This window comes from Thamnophis sirtalis, unplaced genomic scaffold (assembly GCF_051295495.1).
Source record: "Thamnophis sirtalis isolate CommonGarterSnake01/CBP01778 unplaced genomic scaffold, rThaSir2_p1.2 scaffold_7, whole genome shotgun sequence".
Classification (NCBI taxonomy): Eukaryota; Metazoa; Chordata; class Lepidosauria; order Squamata; family Natricidae; genus Thamnophis; species Thamnophis sirtalis.
This window is the reverse complement of record NW_028261387.1, coordinates 10511162-10537418: the sequence shown is the minus strand read 5'-3', so window position 1 is coordinate 10537418 and position 26257 is coordinate 10511162. Positions and strand designations below refer to the sequence as shown.

The 26257-nt window shown below is 43.0% G+C and overlaps 1 protein-coding gene across 1 annotated transcript in view; it reads left to right on the top strand.

Moving 5' to 3' along the window:
* The first annotated feature begins 835 nt into the window (after positions 1-835).
* PLPPR5 (phospholipid phosphatase related 5) overlaps positions 836-26257 on the top strand; it is a 102857-nt gene continuing 77435 nt past the window's right edge. Inside the window, exon 1 of the mRNA XM_087719296.1 lies at positions 836-1093. Within this exon, the coding sequence (XP_087575422.1) occupies positions 857-1093 (237 nt within the window). The 5' untranslated portion in view covers positions 836-856. The remainder of the gene's footprint in view (positions 1094-26257) is intronic.

Sequence of the window (26257 nt, the reverse complement as noted above, 5' to 3'; positions counted from 1 at the left end):
ACCGCAGCCGCCTTTCAAAGCAAGGGATCGAGCGCGGGATTGCGGATCGCGGGCCGAGGCCAGCCCCAAGGCACAGAGAGGCTTGGCTGCGAGGTGGGAAGGGCTGAATCCGCCCGGGGGAAACCAGGAACTTTGCAGAATCCTCGCCACCTCCCCAGGGGGACAAAAAAAAAAAAAAAAAACCCGGCCCGGTTTCCCTTGAAGAGTTGCTGGGTCTGCAATCTCAGGATCAGCCGGGATCCCCCCAATCACCATCGCTTTTTTTCCTGATTTCTTGAGAGCGCCCAACTCTCCCCTCCGGGGAGGCGATTTTGGAACCCGCGATAGTCGCTACGTCCTCGGCGGCGGCACCCGAGCCAGCTTCCCTCCCCACCCACCCCGCACCTCCAAAGTCCCATTGAGAGGAGGGAGAACCGCGGAGCGGGCCAGGCGCTTTGCCGTTGGCTCTCCCCGCCTTCTCACGCTCGCTGCGCCGGGATCGCCTCTAAAAACCCGGCGGAGTTTGGGAACGCGGGCAGCCCCCTCCTTCCTCCGAGCGGCGCGGGGGTGGGGTTGCTGCCAGCGGCCGGGCACGTCCTCGCTTCCATTCCCAGGGCAGCTGTCCGGGGCCCGGCTGCCGCTCCACGTGCTGCCGGGGGTCCCAGCGAGCGGACGGTCCTCTCTCCCCTTCCCGGGGACTTGGTGGTACGCCCGGTGCTCCTCCTCCTCCTCCTCCTTCTGCTTTTCCTCCAGCTGCCGTCGTCGCTGCTGCCGCCGCTGCCTGGGACTAGCCGCCGCCCCCTTCCCCGGTGGATGCCGCCGGGAAGCGGGCGGAGCGCGCAGCCGGGGAGGGGGGCTGCCGCGGCCGCCGGAGTCCATGCCAGTGCCCTCTCCTCCTCTTCCTACCAGAATGCTTTACTTCCAGATGGTGATCATGGCAGGGACCGTGATGCTGGCTTATTACTTCGAGTACACCGACACCTTCACGGTCAACCTGCAGGGCTTCTTCTGCTACGAGAGCGCCTACCGCAAGCCTTACCCGGGCCCGGAGGAGGGCAGCGCGGTGCCCCCCGTGCTCCTCTACTCGCTGGCGGCGGGGGTGCCAGTCTTGGTGGTAAGCATCTTTGCGAGCGAGCTGACCGGCCTCCCTCCCTCCCTCCCTCCCTTCTCCGCCCGCTCTCCCCTTTCTCCACCGCCGCTCCTTAAAGTGATGCTCTCCGCCTTTCAAGTTGGCTCAACTTGTTGCTAAGTCTCCCCGAGGCGGCGCAGGTATCCCGAGCCGGGTTGGCAAGACAGAAAGAAAAAAGGCCCCTGCACAACCATCTATCTATCTATCTATCTATCTATCTATCTATCTATCTATCTATCTATCTATCTATCTATCTATCTATCTATCTCTATCTATCTATCTATCTATCTATCTATCTATCTATCTATCTATCTATCTATCTATCTATCTATCTATCTATCTATCTATCTATCTATCTATCTATCTATCTATCTATCTTATCTATCTATCTATCTATCTATCTATCTATCTATCTATCTATCTATCTATCTATCTATCTATCTATCTATCTACCTACCTACCTACCTACCTACCTACCTACCTACCTACCTACCTACCTACCTACCTACCTCCTATCCTATCCTATCCTATCCTATCCTATCCTATCCTATCCTATCCTATCCTATCCTATCCTATCCTATCCTATCCTATCCTATCCTATCCTATCCTATCCTATCCTATCCTATCCATCTATCTATCTATCTATCTATCCATATGTGTATATCTTTCAGGGTATCATCTGTCCTGGCCCGGTTTTAAACCAGCGGGGTTCATCCGTATATACGCCTGATTTTTCCTCCCTTGGTTTGGCTGTGGATGATCTCCCATTTGCAAGATCTCCCCCCCCCCCGCCTGTTATCAACCCCGTTTGCTTTTTCCATATCCGGGGATTGCCCATCTCAGCCTATTTTGGGGTTCCCGGCTAAATTGCCAGAGTGGTGGTGGTGATGGTGGTGGTGGGAGCCCTTTCTGGGTTTGCCTCGGCTGGAAGAGCCATTTTCTAAAGATCGCTAGTATCCCCAGCCCCCTCCCCTTTTCCTGAAGCAGGCAGCACTGGTTTTGGGGAAGAAGACACAGCACTGATTTTTTATTTATTTATTTTATTTTTAAAATGCTATTTTTCATTGCATCTTTATTTTGTTCAGTGCATTGGTTAGTCACAGATGAGCAGGCAATTTCTGGTGATGTGTGTAGCAAATATTTCGGCTAGCAAAAAATGACAAGCTGGTGATGGCCAAAGCAGAAGGGAAATAGGCATTTTTCTTACTTCTGCTTCAGCCCTTTCTGTACGGTTAGGGGACGGCGGAAGGTGAGGCATAGGCAAAAATCTCAATGTGGGGTTTTGCGGTATCTTTTAAAAGATGCACGGATAGGCTGTTGAGTGGCATTCAGCTGGCTTCCCAGGAAAAAAAAAGAACGATCAAGGAGGATCTGTCTTGAAAAAGCTCAGGGTACAAGTTGTAATGTCATTAGACAAAAGCATTTAATAGTCCCTCGGCACATTGAAGCCGTGAACAAAAAGGGGAGGGTGTAACCATTCAAAGTGGGTTATATTTAGACACAAATGCACACGCACGCCTAGATGTGCAAGACACTGATAAAATGATGCTGCTGGGATTCTCCCTGCCAGCGATAAATTTAAGGCAAGAAAAATGGAAAGGGATAATTTGGAATGTGCAGTTTTATAAACACGCTGTCTTATGAATTTCTGGCAGACAGATCATGCCAGCAAAGGCTATGCTAGAAATCTCATTGGTTATCACTTTCTGGAGCCCTTCACATTGATTTAAAGCCATAAAGGCAATTATGCTCTAACGATAAAGTATTTGAAGCTGAGCTGGTAGTTTTTCTTCCCATTGTATGTTATGGTATCTCCTGTTGGACAGAATGTTTAGCTTGTTCTGGGATGAAAAATCAGTTCGTATTACAATGTTTTGTTATAATATACATCCATGTCTGGGAAACCATAAAACCAATGCCTCCTTCCCATGGCTTTAAACGATCACATCCATATTTGCACATAGGCATATCGTATATTTTTTATCAATTACAGTTTGGTCTTTATGACGTCTTAAGGATGGGTACGTATAGTTTCTTGCTGGTGTTTGTTAGCATAAGGAGAATATGAAGAGGATCATTTAAAGATGTCTTGGTTCTGAACACATGTGGGCCTTTAAAGAAGCATATTAGCAAATAGAAACTTAGAAATGTGGTTTGTCTTTCCTAATATATATCAAATTAATCTTGTTTCCTCTAGACAATTCCTATTGTTGATGAACACCCTGCTGCAGAATTGAATTGTATAGAGAGTGATGAGTCTTATTTATGTTATTTATGTTATTTCTTTATTATACACACACACACACACACACACACACACACACACGGCATTATTTCCCCTATGAAATATATATTTTAAAGACATCTCTTTTTTCTTACTAATCACAATTATTTAGACGTGCATTTAGGGAAAAATAAAATCCAGAGAATGTTTACAGTGGTTATTCTTTACTTCCCCAGATTTTAATACATAACCTCCTCCAGTCCCAACATAGCCATTAATTCACACTATATTTGTGGGTGTGGTTGCATCACCTGGGTGTCAACTGGAAGAAGGAGATGTCAAAAAAAAAAAATGTTATTTCCCTAGGCATGGCTTTAAGATAAGGTTAAAGATACATGTTTCGTGTCTCTAGATTACTATCCCCAACACACAGATTTTGTCAGCAACATTAAGTTCATCTCATCTAGTCACCGTGGCTATAGATTGCCTCTGGTATATCTGTAAGTACTAGTTGCTAGGGAACATGAATGGGAGAGTGCTCTTGCATTCTTGTCCTACTTGTGGGTTTCTCGTAGGATTTGCTTGGCCGCTGTGGGAACAGAATGCTGAATATTTATTCTGTGTGCCCATCATCATTTGCACCAATCTCTTCATGTTTACTCTGGATTCAAAATGGCTGACAAACATTGCCTTAACTACAGATAAATGCTTCCCATATAGCTGAACATTCTTCATTATTTCATAGCTGAGTCTGGTTCCACCCATCTGCCTTTTATGTGGATTCTTCTTTTTGACTATAGAGATGATTCCCCCCCCTGGAACTCGGGCCCAGGGAGTGTTTGCAACAGAAGAGAAGAAAGAAGAAAGAGAGAAGAGTTTCTTATTAATCCGTTCCATTCACATAGTTAAATCATTACATCCCAAACACCGTTTGCTGGCAGGCTATTTCCAAAGATACAAGATATTAATTTTTACGAAGATTTGTGGCCAAGTGAAATATTAATAGCCCGCTGCTCTGGCAATATTATTTTAAAATGGCCATTAAAATACTTTTTTTTATTTATCCCCTGAAATGTTACATTGCAAATAGGAAGCTACATTATTTATGGCTAGTATATATTAAACAGATTGCTCTGTTCTCTCTGAAGAGGATTATGAATACAATGAAATTGCTTTGAAAGAGCTTCCATAATTAATATGATCAGCAGTCCAGAGGAGATTGAAATGCAATAGATTATATAATTTGAAGTATGCTCTCTCAAAGTATTCCTTTTGGTGCCAATTGATTCATTTATATTTGCAATACATTTATCTGCTACATGTTCTGATAGCGGGAAGGAAGGAAGAAGACATGGAGTTATTCAGTCTTTAGAGTCAGTCACTGTATATACAGAATCTCTACTCATTCCTGAAGAAGACAAAGTGGCTTCTTTCCCTCAGGAAGTAATGAACTGTTAGTAGATATCTATAATTTTGTTGACAGCCAGTGAGTTTGCTTGGATGCTCACATCGGTAAGGGTAACTCACGTTCAAAGATCAGGAATAGACTTTTAAGTCTACTTAACCCTTATTTTCATGGGATTTATATCTCTACGAGAATCTGGATAAAGACTTTGACAGTATAACCTATAGAAGTAAAATCAACTCTGAAGGAGAAAAATAAAATCAGAGACACCCACTGATGCCGTTGTCTTGTCGTCTTCTGGAAAAGATAAAAAGACACGTCCTCAGCCCTTCCACCTCCCAAGGTCACCTGCCTTGCTCTGCACTGTGATTCTTTCAGGGTCCACTGAAATGGACCATTGCAGAGACGATTGAAATGGTTCACCGGCAAAAGGGCGAACGACAAAACCGCGCCCGACTAAACCACGGTGACAAAACCGCGTGTTCTAAAGCGCTCCGACAAATGAGCGCTGAATCGTGCTGACAACAGTGCGGCGACAGAAGCGCGCTGTAAAACTAAACCTAACCCTAAACGTAACGCTAACCCTAACCCTAAACGTAACGCTAACCCTAAACGTAACGCTAAACCTAACGCTAACCCTAAATCTAACCCTAAACCTAACCCTTACCTTAAGTTAAATCGGCTTTCTGTTTCCGCGCTGTTGTCGGCGCGTTGATGACGTCGCGGTTTTAGCAACACGGTTTTGTCGGCGCGCTTTTGTCGTGCGCGCTTTTGTCGGATCACCAATAAATTAGCTCCAACAAATTACACTTCTCAAGTTTAGCCTTTTGCCCCAAGCTTAGTCTTCCCCTCCAAAAAATAAAGGACAGAATGGCAAAGAATTGCATTAAGAACACTGAGGGTTACGGCTAAGTCTCTTCCTGGTGTTTCTCTACGCAAACTACCAAGCCTGCTACTCTCTGCCTAGCAGAGTTCTATCTTATGTTTATTGGCCAGCAAGCCTGAATGAAGCACCATCATTAGGTAGCAAGTGCTAGCAGAAGCAATCCTTTGGCTCTTAACTTCTAGCTATTCCTCCTATTTATATTTATTTTTTGAGTGAGGAAAGACTGACAATTACATGACATACTGCCAGTCTCGATTCTCTAATCAGCTTCCATAAAGTAGAATGAGGGAGGGAATGTCAATTTGTCTTTGCCTTAGGCTGGAAGTTTGGTTGGAAGCCCAGACTGATCACAGCAGAAAGCGATTAAATGTTGTGAATGTTCTTATTTATACTAGTAAAAGCAGCGCAGGTAGAATGCCTGTTTGATCCAAAGGCAGAATTCTGTCTGGAGTTTCGAATTTCAAATAACAGAATTGGAAGGAGCGGTTTAGCCCCTGAGTTCAATCTCCTGTTCAGGGCGCGGATCCAGATTAAACTATCATTGACAGATAAGTGTCTAGCCACTGCCCACAACTTCCTTGAGTAATTGTTTCCGCTGTCAAACTTGTCTGTTAGAAGCTCTTTCCAAGATTGAACCGGAATCTGCCTTCCTTAACTTAAATCTATTGTTTCCTGTCCAATACTTGGCCAGCTTATCTTGATTAGGTAACAGATATATTTCAGTTACTTGGAGAGAGCTATTGTTGTCAGTTCCAGTTTATTTAGTCTATGTAGAACTTATGGGTTCACCGACAAAAGGGCGAACGACAAAAGCGCGCCTGACTAAACCGCGGTGACAAAACCGCGAGTTCTAAAGCGCGCCGACGAATGAGCGCTGAAGCGCGCCGACAACAACGCGCCGACAGAAGCGCGCTATAACCCTAAACCTAACCTTAAACCTAACCCTAACCCTAAACCTAAACCTAACCCTTACCTTAACTTAAATCGCGCTTCTGTCGGCGCGCTGTCGTCGGCGCGTTGATGACATCGTGGTTTTAGTGCCGCGTTTTTGTCATGCGCGCATTTGTCGGGTCATGACCTTATGGGGGGGTGGGGAGGTATTTGTTGCCCTTCTCTGAAGTTCTCTCGATTTCTCTGACCTCTTCATACAATATAATGCCTGGAACTGGACACAATAATTGATGAGGGTTCGGACCAGTTCCGAATGAAATAGAACTGAGTGTTCCTTTGTGTGTCAAATCTCTTTCGATGCTTGAGAAACCATAATTCTGTTGATGTTGCCTATTCCGTTTTATCTGGTTACAATTCCAGGTCTTTTACACAAGTACTACTCCCAAGCCAGACATCCTTTATACCGGTGCCCTGTTTCCCAAGTGACAATTTTTTCATTTGTCTTTATTAAACTCCACTCTGTTATATTCGATCAATTTCGGTCACCTTACAACAGTGTTCTGAATTTTATTTTTGTCTTCTAGTTTATTTGCTAGTCAACCCAATCTTGTGTCACTTTGCAGATTTGATAAATGTCTCCCCCTTTTCTTCATCATTAATAAAAATGTTAAGCAGTATAAGCCCCTAAGATTGACACCAGTTAATACCTCATTCCAGTTTGGGTTTGATGAATGACCATTGTTTTTATGCCAGTCATTTATCTACTTCATTGTTATGTTAACTAGACACCAATCACCACTTGCTGATATGTAAACCACATGTTAATAAATACAGAACATTATCTGCTGTGCATATAATGCAGTCATATAGCACAGTGGTCCCCAACCTTTTTATCGCCGCGGACCAGTCAGCCTTTGATAATTTTACCATGGCCCGCTGAGCACGCGCAGGGGTGGGGGGGGCGTCTTCTGAGCGAGGCGTTTTCTGTAGAGCCGCAGGGAGACTGGGGAGACGTCTGCAGGGTCGCAGGTACACGTCAGCTTTGGGCCACACGTGCGTACCTGCCCGGGGCTCTCTTCCCTGGAGCCTTTGCGCACGGCCCAGGAGCTTTTGCGCACGGCCCAGGAGCCTTTGCGCTGCAGCGATCATGTCCCCCGGCCGCTGCAGCGATCATGTCCCCCGGCCGCTGCAGCGATCATGGCCCCCGGCCGCTGCAGCGATCATGGCCCCCGGCCGCTGCGCGGCCCGGTGCCAGGTACTCCACGGCCCGGCACCGGTCCGCGGACCGGGGGTTGGGGACCACTGATATAGCATACATTAACTGACTAGTGGTGCAATTGAAGTAGGAGTTTGAAATATATGCTTTCTTATTAGGGTTTGTAGCAGAAATAAAAATGAGATAAATGCATGTGCAAGTGAAGAACATATAAGAGCACAGATCTAAAAAATAAAAATATTGTGTAGTTATAAAAAACTACTGAATGAAATACCTTTTGGAGCTCAGAATGAAATAATTCCAGGAAGAATATCCCTTTGGAGAATGAACTAGTTCCACCAAGAATGTCCCTTTGGAGTTGGTTGTATTCCAGCAGAACAAAAATCAAATTGCCTCTGAGATTCCATCAGAAGAAAATCTGGACAGAGAGGAAGAAAATGAATTCCAGGTCCATTTATAGAAATAGATTTACTTTTATTTTAAAATAGATTTTCACTCCTTGTTTTGAATTGAAGAACAGTAGAGCATGTGCATAAACATGATCTGCCAAAATTCTCCTTTTCGTCTATCTGCTTTTCTACTCACCTGTCATAAATCTTCCCCATATCACTTCCTGAACTTTCCCTTAAAATAAAATAAAAATGAAGGAAGTAATTTATATGAAAGATACCTGAAGCAAGAGTGAGACCACTGACCAGAATGTGTGCAGTATGCAGTATGCAAATGCCTTCTGAGCACACCCAGTTTGGCCCAGGTAGATCAATGACCAATGTATTTATCATCATCTATTGCATGTGAAGGTGGTTAGGCCATGGGAGGGATGATGGATGAATTCCAGTGGAGGACATAATGGTTCTGGAACTAGAAGACCAATGTAAAGTCACATCCAGAGTAAGCATCTTTTTTTTTAAATTTTTAAATGCCCTTTTATCTGTCTGTAAGCCGCCCAGAGTCCCAAGGGAGTGGGCGGCATACAAATTTTATTAAATTGAAATTGAAATTGGCAGAAGAAAGAGACAACTAGGTGAGACATGTTAAGTCTCATCCAATATGAGCATGGCCTTGTTGCTGATTCAGCATCTGAAACAGAAACTGGATTAGTTACATAACAAAAGGGAGCATTTTAAAACTTGATTATGTACATAATTTGACAAAGAAACATTTTTTCTTACATTCCTCTCCTTTTTCCTCACTTAAGTTATTTGGTCTCCAGTGTCCCTCATTTGACATTCAGCCCACTGTGTTTAATCTTACTTTATCCATCAGAAATGGGTGGCAGCAGTAAAAAAAAAATATGGCAACAACAATAATAACATGGCACCAGTAATGAGATTCAGCCAGTACGCACCTATCCGGGAGAACCGGTTGTTAACTTTCTAAGAATTTCGGAGAACCGGTTGTTGGAAGAAATCTCATCTTGTTTTTTTCTACTTTACAGGGCTAATCCTGTAAGGAAGGCAGAAAGGAAACATTCTGGTGTTGTTTCTAGCCTAATCTTTATTGCCCTGCTTACAGAAACTGCCTCTCCGGTTAACCCTTATTACATTGTAACAGCTAAGGCGAAGCGCCCATCGATGTGAATGACATTGAGCTGGCCATGCCCACCCAGTCACATGACCACTGAGCCACGCCTACCCAGCTGGTCATTAGGGCAGAGAACCGGTTGTTAAATTATTTGAATCCCACCACTGTATGGCACCCTTCCCTGGTGAGCAGGCTGTCAACCCACGAGCACAGTCATGGTTTAGAAAGCTCATTTGAATACAATGCATATTCATGCGCGTGTGTTTTTCAAGATTTATCAAGATTAAGACTGACAGTGTGTATGTGTCGTATTGTTTAAAATCTAATCTGGCATTGCCCTATTTGGAAATAAAAAACAGAAGGAAAAGCTTGTATATTTGATGAGGAGTGTCTGAGAATCACTTTTGTATCTTGGTGGAAACATCAGGATGGTAGCCCGCAGCCTGAGTTAGAGATGCTGACAGGAGATAAGAAAGAAATTTATTTCTTAGGTATGAATGGGAAAAGCTTTCATCTGGTATTACTTTTTCTGGATGAAAATATTTCCCCTGAATTCTGTGCTATAAACCAGGAATGGGTAAATAATTTTGCCAAGGGGATGCACAAGAAACAGACTGTTTTGGAGGGCCGAACCAACGCACTTCATTACATTTGATTCCTAATACCTGGTTGACCTCACGCGGGTTAGACAGGGACACTCAGAGGGATGGATGTGGTTCAGGGGCCCTATTATGTCCAGGTCTGCTGTGGATGGTGGAGTTCAGTCAGAGTGTGCAGAAAAAAAATGGTGCACAGTGACTGTTTCCGCTTTGTGGTCTGGCGTTGAATGTAAGTGCATATGTTGCAATATTGATAGGGTGACATCACACATATGCTTTCCCTGGATTCAGCCATGCTCACAGAAGTTGTTAGGAATATAATCTAACGGTTGGGTTGGCAATATATAAATCATGTAGCAATGCTATACCTGTTTCTTTAAATTATACTGTAAAATGTGATTGGTTGCTGTTTTCCTCAATCGGCCATAAGAGGGAGCCAGAACGACTGTTAGTTCTCTGTTCGTTAGATGCTGGGCTGATCTGATCTGAGTGTTTTTGGAAGCTGAAAGTGCCGTACGCTGTTGTAAGTTTTGCAATTGTTAGCAAATTTAGTGTACCGGACTGATTATATGACACTGGACTATGTTATTTGGATTATCCCTTAACTGAAAGATATTGATGACTGACTGTCTTATCCGTGTATAACTTGGACTGTTTGATGGACTCTGATACCTCTATTTCCACGAAAGTAAAAGCCTATTTAAACTGCAGTGTCTCTTTATGCTGGTTTGTGTGTTCTCCAACACAACTCTCACAATGCTTCGCTGAACGTACTCGCTCTCCCAACGGGGAGCTTACTTAACAGCAGTCCTGGTGACCTTGGCTATCAATGAAAGATACGATTGGCCAACAATGAAATTGGGATTAGTTTAGCAACTCTAGAAGTCTATTAGATATTTTTTTTACAATTACTCCGTGGCCTTAGGTGCACTAAGTAGCTTAGTTAATATTTGTGGCTTTGTGACTGAGTTTAGGAACTTGAAAATATGCCACAATGTATTTTAAAAACAAAAAACAAACGGTGATCTTAATTTTTGAATTCTAGACTGGTAAACCCAATTACATTAGGTTTAGGAAAGGAGACCTTGGTTGGTGAAGAAGCAATCTGGTTTTATTAACAGACTTATGTAATTATATTGCAGAAGTGATTTACTAACTGCCGTGTTTTTTCTTCTTATTTTCAATGTACAGGTAGTCTTCAATGTACGACTATAATTGAGCCCAAAATTTTTCTTACTAAGTGAGACATTTGTTAAGTGAGTTTTGCCCCCTTTCTTGCCACAGTTCTTAAGTGAATCACTGTACTTGTCAAATTAGTAATACGTTTGTTAAGTGAATCTGGATTCCCTGTGGACTTTGCTCGTCAGAAGGTTGCAAAAGGGGATCACATGATCCCAGGACTCTGCGACGGTCATAAATATGAGCCACTTGCCAAGTATCTGAATTTTGATCACATGACGATGAGGATCCTGCATCTGTCATAAGTGTGAAAAATGATCATAGGTCACTCTTTTCAGTGCTGTTGTAACTTTGAACGTTCACTAAACGCACTGTTGTAAGTTGAAGATTAAAGGTAAAGGTTCCTCTTGCACATATGTGCTAGTCGTTCCTGACTCTAGGGGGCAGTGCTCATCTCCGTTTCAAAGCTGAAGAAAAGTAACGGCAGCTCAGTGTCGTCACGCGGCACTAGGGATTTGAACCACTGAACGGCCAACCTTTCTGATCGACAAGCTCAGCATCTTAGCCACTGAGCCGCTACGTCCCTATATAGTCGAAGATTACCTGTAATCTATAGCCCTGGAACAACTTAGTTTTCTTCCAGACAGGTACTCCCAGGTTTGAAATATTTAGCTGTTTTGAGATTGGCCATAGTTAGCGCATAGCTACAGTCTAACTGAACCAAAGCAAACACACACCCCCTCCGTAGTTAGCATAGTCTTCCTTTCCTTCTTCCTTGATTGCATTCCTCCTCTGCCTTTAGAACCCCAAAGTCCAATCCTGTTATGGCCCAGCAGGAGCCGTTGGAGCTGCCACCAGACTCCGACAGCGAGGGGCCCTATGAGTTGGCTCTGGAGGATGTGGAGGAGCTGGACAGGGTTCCGACTCCTAGCAGAGCGCAGAGAGGCTGGTTGGCCACCAGGTGGCGCCTGAGCCTTGGACCAGCGGGGAGGAGACAAGGAAGAGTGATCCAGAAGCCAGCAGTGAGTTGTTCCTGGATGCACGCCATCGAAGAGCTACTAAGCGTCAGGAACTATTACGCAATTACAGGAGGTGATTGTACTCAGCTGATGGTCATTAGGCTCTTCTCCAGACTATAAAAGCTACTTGTGCACACGGCCCTCTTTGTAGAAGTCAACACAGGATTGAATGTTGGACAACAGTTCTGTGAGCTTGGCAGGCTGGATTGCTGCCAAGCCTTATCTGTGTTTATTGCTGCCTGAGTTTGTCTGAGTTGCTGCCAAGGTCCTTATCTGTTTGTTCTGCTTGGCTTTCAGCCACCGAGGTTTTGGTGTTTTGCTAATTAAAGTACATTCCAGTTAAGCTTGTCTCAGCATTCATTACTTGACGGAGGAGGGGGTCAGAACAAATCCTGTCTAAGAACGAAGCTCAGTCATGGTGACATTCTGTCCTAATCTGTACAGGGTAAAGAAGATGACTTTGACAGAGATACACAGGAACTGGTATCTAGGAAAAAGGGGCCGAAGCATTTTTTTTTTAAATCCAAAAACGTGATAACATTTGGAAATGGCTCAGGCAGACACCTTCCAGATCCATTGGAGTATATAGCACAATCCGACTTGCAAAATTCTACTATTGCAACCAATCTCAAGAAAACTAATTTTAGCCTTCTGGTGGAGTTGATTTCCTGGTCTGTCCTACCTAATTGTGGCCGATGTCATGTTAGACTTCTGAAACAGTGTATTTGACAGTGTATTTGGCTTGGGTTTTGCTCCATTCCATAATTAATACATACAATACTTTCAGGTCTTCTAGTATATATTGACTTTAGGCAACATAATAGGATGGTGTACAGCCTCTAAGTCCTAATGTAGAATGCGTCAGAGGCAAGCTGAATGGGCACAACATAGATGAATGCGGTGGATTATCTTTTACTTTTATCTGGCAAGATTCTTATATTTGCATGGTCATTAGATTTCAAAACTGAACCAATTTGGGGGCAATTATTTTATCTTAAGTACTGTAAAAGGCAAATTTATTTAGTTAATTTGTATTTAACTGAATTTATATTCCACTAAACTCAAGGCAGCTAATAGCAGCCAAAATACACGAAATAATTATTAGCCCATCTGATGCCACCAAGCCGTTAAATGGAGTCTTGGTAAAATATTGCAGTTTATTATTTGTTACTATGCAGGAATTAGTACACCTATTGGCACATACAAGGTTAGTAGCTCTTGGTGACAAACTCTAAACTTAAAACAAGAGTGCAGAGCTTTTTTTCCCCTTTAAGATCTTCAATATCTTAGCTAAAATTATCAGTATGTCTATTCCTGTCATGGACATAGACCAATTCTAAAGAAGAATTATTCACTGTCATGCTTTTGTTCCATGGCAAGACAAAACCGCGCTCGTCAAAATCGCGGTGATAAAATCGCGACGCTAAAGCTGCGACGTCATCACCGTGCGTCATCACTGCCGTGACAACAGCGCAGCAACAGAAGGGCGCTTTAAAACGGTGCCGCGGCAGAAAGCCGACTTCAATTAAGGTAAGGGTTAGGATTAGGTTTAGGGGTTTGTTTTAGGGTTAGGGTTAGGGTTAGGTTTAGCGTTAGGTTTAGCATTAAGTTTAGGTTTAGCGTTAGGGTTAGGGTTAGGTTTAGGGTACTGAGTGCTTGGGAATGCGCGAATATGCCCTCCGCGATTATGTCATCGCGGTAGGGTCGCGTTTCTCCTTAGCGCTTAGAACAGCGCGAATTAGTCTTCGCGCTTATGTCTCCGCGGATAAGGGCTTCGCGGATTTGTGGTGGAACCCTTTTGTTCAGTATGTGCAGGAAGGGGTGGGGGGGGGAAGCACTTGCATTAAAATCTCCATGCCAAACTTCTGCAAATACTGTATCTTCCAAAAAGCATTGTTGCTGTGACATATGTGAGAGAGTAGTTTATATAATTCAGTTGAGTAGGACCTGTTAAAGAGTATGGATTGGAGACAGTTTAGAGATTTTGATTGAGGGACCTGGATATTTGCATTTGAAGAAACTTGGAATACTGCCTCCAGTTTGGGTCGCCATGTATAAAAAAGAGACTCCGGAAAGAGTGCAGAAAAGAACAGCAAACATGATCAGGGGGGCTGGGGGATAAAAGATATTTGAGAGGCTGTCACAAAGAAGAGGGGGTCAACCTGTTTTCCAAATCACCAGAAGGCAAGAAGCAATGGATGAAAACTAAATCAAGGAGATAAGCAATCTATAACTAAGACATTTCCTGACAGTGAGAACAATTAATCAGTGGAAAAGACTGGACAGTCACTTGTCTGGAATGGTATAGGACTGTGATGGCAAACCTATGGCACGCATGCCATAGGTGGCACACGGAGCGATTTGTTAGGGCATTCGAGCAGGCCTTCAGGGAAGCTTCCTTGAAGCCTCCAGAGCGCGAAAAACCAGCCCTACAGGCAAACCGGAAGTTCGGGAATGGACTTCCGGTTTGCTCGTAGGACTCGCCCTCCGGAGCTTTTAGGAGGCTTCCCTGAAGGCTCCGAAGGGGAAAAAAATGGCCCTACGAGCAAACCGGAAGTCATTTCCAGATTGCCCCAAGGACTGTTTTTCACCCTCCGGAGGCTTCCCTGAAAGCTCTGGAGGGTGAAAAATGGCCCTCCTAGCCCCTGGATCCTGGGGAGGGCAGAAAAAGTGCACCAAAAGCATGTGTGTGTGTGTGTGTGTGTGTGTGTGTGTGTGTATGTGTCACGCTGCTTGCGCGTGTTTGCGTGCGTGGGGGTCATGCATGCGTGCTGGGGGATCGCACGTGCATGCACACTGGGCTTGCGTGCATAGCATCATACGTGTGGGAATGCCCGTGCACAACCCCCCTGTGCTCCCCCTGCTTTTGGCACGCCATCCAAAAAAGGTTAGCCATCACTGGTATAGGGTGTCCTGCTTGAGCAGCGGGCTGGACTAGAGGACCTCCAGGGTCCTTTCCAACTCTTATTCTGTAATGAAATAACTCCCTCCCCAAGATGAGACAACTTGCAGCCAATCAAACATGAATGGTTTTCAAGTATTGTTTGTATTTCTCTCCATGCTGTGCTGCTGCTCCCAACATAAAAAAACACATACGCTGGTAGTTCTCTTTACTGGAATAAACTTGCAATTTGAAAGCTGCGTTCATCAATTATGGATGAAAAATTAAACTACTCTTTATCTCCTCAGTGGCAATCCGTCTTTTACCTGCAGCTGTTTTGAAAAGAAATTAAACTAAGAGAAAGAAATTGAAAGTTTGATCATCGGTGTTCCCTCATTCTCTTAAGTTGAGGAGTAAGTGCCGTTACAAGAACACCTGCAGGTACATCAGGGAGAGGTTGAGAAATCGGAGGAAATCACAAGGTTTACAGGAGTGTGAGAATTTTAAGGACAAAATTTGGGTGAGGTGGGAGTAGGTTGAAAGAGAGAAGCTGAGAAATACAATGACTATCGGAGTATCCCGGGCAGAGGTGGGTTCCTACCAGTTCGCACCAGTTCGGTAGAACCGGTTCGTCAAATCTACCGAACCGGTTAGAAGAGGTTCCACCAGTGGACCCGGAAAGCAGGCCACACCTACAGAAGAGGTTCCAAAAGCTTTTGAAACCCACCACTGATCCCAGGACATGTTGATATTGATGACGTTAAGTGTTCACATAGGGATGTAGTGCAGTAGAAAATAAAATAGAAAAGTATGCATTGAAAGATGTAACAACTACCTGGTTGGCCCAAATCCTGAACAAGAGATTCTATACCTGTAGACCTCAACGTACAACCATTCTTTTAGCAATTGTTGGAAGTTACAACAGCACTGAAAACAGTGAGTTATGGCTGTTCCTTGTCCCAAAGGTGCTTTTTCAAGAGGCAACTGGACTTTCTGGTTTTTCTTTGAAGACGTTTTGCTTCTCATCCAAGCTGAAGAAGCTTCTTGGATGAGAAGTGAAACATCTTCCAAGGAAAACCACAAAGTCCATTTGCCTCTTGAGAAAGCATCTTTGGGACAACCATGACCTGGATGACCGAGAATCTCCATAGACTGCTCCTTGTATTTAATGACTGCATCCACACGGTCATGTGTTCTGACCCCCCCCCCCCTCTTCCCACACCAACACACTCCGAGTCAAAGATACTTTCCGGAATTTATTAACAGACAAACCAGTCCTTGGCAGCAAGCCAGCACAGATAAGCCGTGGCAACAATCCAACATAGATAAATTGTGGTAGCAATCCAGCCTGCCAAGCTCACAATTCTATTCTCCAACATTAGTTCCTGTGTTGACTTCTGTAAGAGGGGTGTGTGCACAAGTAGTCCTTTTATAGTCTGGAGAGGAGCCTAATGACCACCAGCTGAGTGCAATTACCTCCTGTACTTGCGCAACTGTTCCTGACACCTATTAGCTCTTCGGTGCCGGGCATCCAGGAACAACTCACTGCTGGCGTCTGGATCACTCTCCCTTGTCTCCTCCCCACTGGTCCAAGGCTCAGGTGCCTCCTGGTGGCCAACCAGCCTCTCTGTGCCCTGCTCGGAGTCGGAACCCTGTCCAGGGTCCTCCACATCCTCCAGAGCCGACTCATAGGGCCCCTCGCTGTCGGTGTCTGGTGGCAGCTCCAATGGCTCCTGCTGGGCCACAACAGTCATGTGATCAAAATTTGAATGCTTGGTAATCAACGTGAATTTATGATGGTTGCAGTGTTGCAGAGTCATGTGATTACCATTTGCATCTTTATCAGCTGGCTTCTTACATGCAAAGTCAATAGAGAAAGTGGCATTTGCTTAGTGACTACGATCTGCTTAACAACCATGGGAAAAAAAGGTTGTAAACATGTAAACTTCCTTAGCGACACAAGTTGCATTGTAAACTTCCTTCGCGACACAAGTTGCATTCCTAATTGTGGTCATAAGTCAAGTACTACTTATACCACAATATTGAGCATTTTAAATCTTTGCTTGCTTCTGAAATCCTGGACGGAGCGGTTTAGCATTTGCAAGTAAAATAGCAGCAACTGAAGCTGAACACCGAAGGGGGAATAAATGATTTGTGGTATTTATATTTATAGTCACTTTCACTTTCCCTATTGGAGTATTCCCCAAGTTGGCATCTTCCAGTTGTTTTCATACTTCCTAAGCAGAATCTTTCTGTTTGGCTCTGCAGGTTGGAAATTATGGGCAATGTTGTCTTAACACAACGTTCCCCAACCTTTGGGGACTAGTGGGGAAGGCAGGGTATGGTCCCACATGAGTGGCAGGCACTTGTGTCTGCAGCTCACTCAAACGAAGTGCATACACATGGTCATTGCTCGTGCGAGCACTCATCTACCACTTCCACTTCCATTTAGAGAAGGTTTTCCTTTCAGATGGCAGACAATACCAGAACCGCTTCGGTTGTGATTCTGTATTATTTAGCTGCCAAAACTTACACCCTCGTACTGTATTTCACATTCCATCAACATTGCTTAAAACAGTTGTGATTATGTTTTATTTGAAGCAATCATTGTTTTCTGTTGAGATAATGAACAGTTGATTACAGTGTGCATTAACTGAGTATACACAGTTTTCCTTCCCTGGACAGATTCATGTAAAACTGAGATTTTTTTTAGCTAAAACTCAGTGTTTTAGCTCTGTGAAGTCTTCAGGTGGTTTAGGATTTTTAAATGTTGTCGCTTTTAGGGTTTGGATAATTATTTGACTAATGCCACAAACAGGATGGCTTTCAAAGTGATGTCAGTAATATAAAGATCAAGATTTCATTTCTCCTAAGAATCAATATCCTTGTCTTCTCTTTATATATTAGCATTACCAGTGGTGGGTTTTTATTATTTTTATTACCGCTTAGTTAGTGAACGCACTCAAGCTCGTGCATGGCACTTCTGCACATGCGCAGAAGCGTCCAGGCAGTTGGGCGGAGCCTCCCATCGCTGCCACTACCAGTTCGCGTGATCCGGGCCAAACCGGCAGCAACCCACCGCTGAGCGTTACCTATGTGGTCCTTTCCTTTGGATGCCTTATTAACTTATTTGGAATCATTTTCAAAATGCATCTTGGAAATAAAAAAAAAAGTTTTGTATAAGCATTATGTCAGGGTTCCAAATAACATCCAAAATTAAATCAGAGTCCAAGGCAAAGTATTGCTCAAAGTTCCAATTTATTAAAAGTCCTGTTGGCACATCTGGGAAAACCTGAATCTGAAAGCTTCCCGGTTTTCCCCACCCAGCTGAAAGTTCAAGATCCTGGCCCCACACCCACAAGTCCATCATATGGTCCAATCTTCCACTGCCATGCTTGCAGTTCCAGCCATCCAGTTCCGGTCAGGTGCAGAGATGTAGAGACAAAGGATGACCTTAGATTCTAGGAAGGAATTTTATTTTGACAACATCACATTCTACTTCCTACTATTCTCCCTCCCAATTCCCCACTAATGAAACAGCATAGTAGAATAGAATATTAGTGTGACAGGCCAAAGATCCCAAAAGGAACCCGTTGCAGGCCTGACACATTATGCTATCCAGTGGCGGGTTTCAAAAAAATTTCGAACCTACTCTGTGGGTGTGGCCTCCTTTGTGGGAGTGGTTTGCCGGCCCTGTGACCTGGTGGGAGTGGCTTGCCGGCCATGTGTTTTTCTTTCTTTCTCTCTCTCTCTCTTTCTCTCTCTCTCTTTCCTTCCTTTTGTCTCTCTGTCCCTTTTTCTTTTTTTCTTTCATCTCTCTCTCACTCTTTCTTTCTTTCTTTCTTTCTTTCTTTCTTTCTTTCTTTCTTTCTTTCTTTCTTTCTTTCTTTCTTCCTTCCTTCCTTCCTTCCTTCCTTCCTTCCTTCTTTCCTTTCTTTCTCTTTCTCTCTGTGTGTGAGTCTCTCTCTCTCTCTGTGTGTGTATGGGTTTGTGTGTGTGAGTGGTGGGTTTCAAAAATTTGACGAACCGGTTCTACCGAACTGGTGTGAACTGGTAGGAGCCCACCTCTGATGCTATCCCTCTGAATGGTGCCTTTCCTTAATAGAGCAATTGTAGAAAGGGGTGGAATATATTTTCTTCTGTTTCAGAATTTATGTTAGTGAATTCTTTCATTACGTTATGAATTTTACTCTTTGATTCACTGACTGTGTTTCTGGTCTTCTGAACCAGTATTATATAACTTACTATATTTTCGGAAACATCAACGAAGAGAGATTATATTGTTTATTGTGTTGTTTCCAGGTAGCTGCCACATCTATTATCCAGACCTTTTTGTCTTTCTTACTGACAGTTGTTAAGTCTGGTGTGTTATGTAGCAAGGGCGTGTCTGTTTTAATTCTAATGTTCCAGAGCTTTTTAGCTTTTTCATTGTCCATATTACTTCGTCTATTTTGTGGTCCCATCAGTTCTTGCCTGCAGACAAATGATGTTTCTTGCAGATATTCCAAGATACCATTGTTGCAACTTGGTCAAGCTGTTGTTTGTTGTTAGTCTGTGGGATTTTCTTGTAGCAGCTGTCTAGGTAGCCCATTGTTTCCTCAGTTTCTTTGCAGAGGCAGCATTTGCTGTCTGTTGCTGTCTTCTCAATTGTGTCTTGGCATGCATTTGTTCTTCAGTCTTGTTCTTGTGCAGCCAGAAGTAGCCCCTCTGTCTCTTTCTTCAATTTTCCATGCTATTAGCCATTGGCAGGTCTTCCTATTATCTGCTTTGCCTGCATTTTCCTGGTGGTTTGGCCGTTCCACATTTCAATTCCATTACTGTTTGTGGTTTTATTGCTACTGTAGCACGTTTCCCTAGGCCAAAAACTAGGCTGAGGAGAAAAAAAACCCATTGTTGCTCAAGGAGAGCATTGTAGTCCTAGTAACTGAGAAATCCATCATGGAAGACTTTTTTCTCCCTGCCAAAACAGTAAAATGTGCCTTTTTCACTTCTCCCATCCTGCCACTGCGTGCACGTCTTCATGACTGGCACTGATGATGTTACCTAGTATGGGTAATGAAATGTTTGCAAGAAAATAGCCAAGCTCAGAGACCATCCCTCTTCATTCTTTACGTAGAAGTGCATGTTTTTCTTCTTCAACTATTTGCTTCACTTGTAATAATCCTCTGCCACCTGATTTTCGGGGCAGGTACAGTCTAACAGTTTACATCCACGTGGTGATACTGATAGAATATACCTGCCCCGAAAATCAGGTGGCAGAGGATTATTACAAGTGAAGCAAATAGTTGAAGATGAAAAACATGCACTGGCTGATTATTTAAAAGAAAGTCAAGAACATCTATTAATTGAAGTAAAGAACAAAAATCTGTTGAAGGTCCAACAGACGAAACAAGAATACAGAAAAGATGTGATAAAATCAAGAATGGAGAGTTGGCAGAACAAAGCACTGCATGGCCAATTTCTGGAAAAAATAAAAGATAAAGTGGACAGTGAACAAACTTGGTTATGGTTAACAACAGGTACATTAAAGAAAGAAACAGAGTCACTAATCCTGGCTGCGCAAGAACAAGCTATCCGCACAAATGCCATTAAGGCCAAAATCGAAAAATCCTCTGATGATGCCAAATGCAGACTTTGCAAAGAAGCTGATGAAATTGCTGATCACATACTCAGCTGCTGTAAAAAAATCACGCAGACTGATTATAAATTGCGGCACAATTCAGTAGCACAAATGATCCACTGGAATTTGTGCAAAAATTATAATATTAAAACAACAACAAACTGGTGGGAACATCAGCCTGAAAAAGTCACCGAAAATCAGATGGTCAAGATCTTGTGGGATTTTCGCATACAAACGGACAAAATACTGGCGCATAATACACTAGACATCACACTGGTTGAGAAAAATAAGGTTACAATCATAGATATGGCAATACCAGGTGATAGCAGGGTTGACGAGAAGGAACAAGAAAAAAATCACGAAATATCAGGATTTAAAAATCGAAATTCAACGATTATGGCACAAACCAGCAGTGGTAATTCCAGTGGTAATCGGCACACTGGGTGCTATTCCAAAAGCACTGAAATTACATTTAAAACAGTTAAAAATTGACAAAATCACCATCAGTCAAATGCAAAAAGCCGCACTGCTTGGATCTGCACGCATATTACGAAAATACGTTACGACGTCCTAGGCCCCTGGGTGGGGCCCGACTAGTAACCAATGCCAAATCCGGCAAAACAACTGGCCGCTGTGATACAATTCTGTTGTTGCGAATAATAATAATGGTTATTAATAATCTATGTAAGGTTGGTTAAGAAACAATAATTTTCTTGTTAAAGGATATGCTCAGAATATCTAAGATGGTACAGGTAGTCCTCGATTTACAACAATTCATGTAGTGACCATGTGAAGTTACAATGGCATTGAAAAAAGTGGCTTAAGACCATTTTTCACACTTACGACCATTGTAGCATCCCCATGGACACATGTTTGAAATTCAGACATCTGACAACTGACTCATGTTTAGGACGGTTGCAGTCTCCTGGGGTCAGACCTTTTGTGACCTTCTGACAAAGTCAGTGGGGAAGCCAGATTCACTTAACAACCGTGTTACTAATTTAACAACCGCAATGACTCACCTAACAACTATGGCAAGAAAGTTCATAGAATGGGCCAAATTTCATTTAACAGCTATCTCACTTAGCGACATAGGTTTTGGGCTTAATTGTAGTTGTAAATCGAGGACAACCTGTGCTAGAAAGTGCTAACTCACTTTATGAGGGTACGGTTAGATTTTCCAGTTAATGCCTCTTTTAAGTAGTATTTATTAAGTAGATAGTGTGTTGCTTGATAATCTGTTAGAACTGGGAGAAGTATAGTTTTGGAAATCACAACCTAGTTTCTGGGTTGTGAATTAGCAGTTAGCAATAGCAGTTAGACTTATATACCACTTCATAGGGCTTTCAGCCCTCTCTAAGCAGTTTACAGAGTCAGCATATCGCCCCCACAGTCTGGGTCCTCATTTCACCCACCTCGGAAGGATGGAAGGCTGAGTCAACCTTGAGCCGGTGAGATTTGAACCGCCGAACTGCAGATAGCAGTCAGCTGAAGTGGCCTGCGGTACTGCACTCTAACCACTGCGCCACCTCGGCTCTCGAATTCCCCCGCCTTTCCTTTCCTTGTTTAATTATTTCTCCCCCCCCCATTCTCTTTGCAGTGTTAAACACAATAAGTATACTGACACCACCACAATTATGATATTTTTGGACTGCAAATCCTTTTCAAGCCACATTCTGAAATTGATGCTTGAGTCATGTTTTACTTTAATCATGATCAGTTAGACACGAGCCTGATTCATATTTACTACTGAACTGTAAACCTGAGTTAATAAATTTTAGAAGCCTGGCTTACCCATCATACTGTGTTAAAAGCAAGCAAATACCATTATATAGTATGTGTAATGAAAGAATTATAGTTAACTTTCACTGTAATTAGCGCTGGAGTACACAAGGCTTGGCTTGTATTTCCAAGTGGGGAAAGGAGGAATCTGCTTGCTTGGCAGCCGAGGAATATAAGGAAATGACTTTCCAAGACTGGTTCTATCCTTTGCAAATGTCAATTCTCAAGGTTAAACTGTTGTCCCAAGAAAGCAGAAGCAATCCATCCTCATGTGCAAGTTTCATACTTTATTTACATTGTAAAAAGTCTTGGCATTTGCTTTTTCTTGTACAGCTGATATAAAAATCAAGGCTGCAGGACCGAATAGGAAGGGATAAGGCTACTGAACAAACAAGTGGGCTTTATGTTACATGTTAGGAAAGCTGTAAGTGCAGTGACAGTTATACTGCAATCTTTATGTATCCTGAAAAGCCCACTACCAAAGAGTATCCCAGAAGTCTCATTGGTGTAAATAATTATATTGAAAATATATTGAAAATATATTATTTCAAATGTTATGTTTCATGAAATAAAAAAATGATTTTAGGATTACTTTTACCTTCTCGTCTGTCTCACTACGTTCTCTTAATTAGTACCATTATTATTACTTTGTTGCTTTGAGACTTTTTGCACCAGAGACGATTTTTTTTGTGTGTGTTTATCACACTTGGACATTTTTCTATTCTATTAGGATGATTTCCTTGTGTGAAACAATGATCTAAAGCACAGGTGTCTGTGGGAGCAGGCAAAGGGAACAAGTCAGTGGTGGGTTTCAAAAAATTTCAGAACCTCTTCTGTAGATGTGGCCTGCTTTGTGGGAGTGGCTTGCTGGCCATGTGACCGGGTGGGAGTGGCTTGATGGCCATGTGACCGGGTGAGAGTGGCTTGCCAGCCATGTGACTGGGTGGGCGTGGCCAACTTGTAAAATGTGTTGAAACTCACAACAACGCTCTTGCTTAGCAACCAAAATGTTGGCTCAGAAACTCTGGCATTTGAAGCACGCAAGTCTTAAAGCTGTCAAGTTACAAGACTCTTGCACCCCTAACCCTTTAGAAAAAAAATCCCAGGGGTGTTCAAACTTGACAGCTTTAAGACTTGTGGACTTCAACTCCCAGAATTCCTCCTCTGGCTCTTCATCGTGATGATGTGTGGACGGGCATGGGGAGGGAGCTGGAACCGGTTCTAAATGGCACGGTAGATTTGTGGAACCTCTTCTATAGAAGAGGTTAGAACTGGCAGGAACCCACGCCTGGAACAAGTGACAAAACGTGCACTATAACATTGTGATACGTGCATGTGTACAATATTGCAATGCAAGCATGAGGGGTAGAGTTTGCAATATAATATCATGATGTCCACTCATCATTTTGGCATCATTGTGGCTAAGAATGGATGCCTATGATCAGGCAGAATCTTTTATAGTTGCTCAAGCCAGTTCGTATAATAATATCTCAGTGGAAGTGTTCACACTTTCAGTTGCTAGAAGATAAATGTATTATGGAAGATACAAGTTTCTGCCAGTGAGCCATTATTTTTAAGCAATGTAATATGTTGTTTTCAAGCCATGTCAATTTTCATTTGGACAAATACTTTCAGAAATGTTTTTAAAATGTCAATCATTAGGCAGGCCAAATGGGCACCATAATTTATACTGACAGCTATTTTGTTGCTTTTTATAGCCCATTTCTCATGCCTTCCTTCTCTGGTATACATCTAAGATGTAACTTTCCAGCAGAAGCATTACATTGTGTCGGGTTAGAAGTCAGAACAAGGATGAGCTAGTTATATAAGTTAGTCTTCCACCGTGACCCGTCAAAACCGCGCTCGACTAAGCCGCGCCCGATTAAACTGCGTTGCTGACGTCATCAACAGGGCGACAACAGCCAGCGCGGAGAAAGAAGGGCGCTTTAAATAGCGCTTTGAAAGCAAGCCGATTCAACTTAAGGTAAGGGTTAGGTTTAGGGTTAGGTTTAGGGTTAGGTTTAGGGTTAGGTTTAGGGTTAGGTTTAGGGTTAGGTTAAGGGTTAGGGTTAGGTTTAGGGTTAGTTTAAGGGTTAGGGTTAGGTTTAGGGTTAGGTTAAGGGTTAGGATTAGGTTAAGGGTTAGGTTTAGGGTTAGGTTTAGGATTAGGTTTAGGGGGGTTAGGTTTAGGTTTAGGGGTTAATTTTAGGTTTAGCGTTTACAGCGTGCTTCTGTCTCCGCGCTGTTGTCGCCCTGTTGATGATGTCAGCTACGCGGTTTCGTTGAGCGCAGTTTAGTCGAACACGGTTTTGTGGTGGAACCGTCTTCCACAACTTTGTACATTCCTAAAACTTCCATAATTCTTACCATAATACTTAATAACATTTCTCTCTGAAAATTATGATAATTATAGTTCTACATTTCCGGGAGAGGGGCATCCCACACTAGAGATTTTCAAAGGTTTTCAATCTGTAGCAGAGGTGGTTCTCACCAGTTCCGGAGAACCGGTAGCAGAAATTTTGAGTAGTTCGGAGAACCAGTAAATACCATCTCTGACTGCCCCTACCCCCATCTATTCTCTGCCTCCCAAGTCCCAGCTGATCAGGAGGGAATGGGGATTTTGCAATAACCTTCCCCTGGAGTGGGGAGGGAATGTAGATTTTATAGTATCATTCTCCTTCCACGCTAACCAGCTCGTGCCCACCAAGCCATTCCATGCCCCCACCAAGCCACAACCACAGAACCAGTAGTAAAAATTACTGAATCCCACCACTGATCTATAGGGCATATTAGAATAAATTTCGCAAGATCGGCAAAATGACAGCTCTAGCATAAATTCATGGAAGAAGCAGCCATGTTTTTTTTCCAGATTGCTATAGATAGCTCTCCTATGTTTGAGTGAACTTTCTTTTTTGCCTTTTGGCTCTTATAAAGCTCCATCAAATCATTGCAGCTCTGAAAATACCATGTTCCAAGTAGAAATATATAAAAGTATAGAGCCGAGGTGGCGCAGTGGTTAGGGTGCAGTACTGCGGGCCACTTCAGCTGACTGTTATCTGCAGTTCAGCGGTTCTCATCTCACCGGCTCAAGGTTGACTCAGCCTTTCATCCTTCCGAGGTGGGTGAAATGAGGACCCAGACTCTGGGGGCGATATGCTGACTCGGTAAACCGCTTAGAGAGGGCTGAAAGCCCTATGAAGCGGTATATAAGTCTAACTGCTATTGCTATTGCTATATAGTCTGTGTACATACTATGAGAAGATTTCATAACATATGTTATTATTATATCCATGATACAGTATATTTTTAATTGATCAGTCTGCATCCTTGTAAAGAAAATGGGAGGCTAGCCATATATTAGTAATTGTACTGAGTTTCATTGTGGTCCTCCAGATATATAATTCAGAGAAGCAATTATGAACTACTTCGTTGAAGTACTTAAATTGTTCTCTAGATTTAATTCAATTCAACTTTATAATACCGAAGTGATTGCATTTGCTATGAAAGATTATTATAACTAAAGACCTTTCTTTTACTTTTGTCTTTTTTATATCAAAGAAGAAAGAGGTGTTTTACATAGCATATCAAGCAATATTAGTTAGCATCCTTCTCTTTTGGGTTCAGTTGCTTCACGTACCTTGCGAAGAAAAATTACTTACATCCTCTAATAAAAGATGTGTTTATGTAAGCAAGAAGAGGAGAAAGAGAGAGAAAATTGTCTGCCAAGGAAATTTGTTTTTCTAAAAGGAAACAGGTAACTCCTGGCGTTTCAACTGAACACAAAAATATGATTTTATTCCTAACCTACCATAATGGAGAAATAATCTTGATCACTAGATACTACCCAGGCTGAGATCCTATCCCGACTCTAGGGGGCAGTGCTCATCTCCGTTTCAAAGCTGAAGAGCCAACGATGTCCGAAG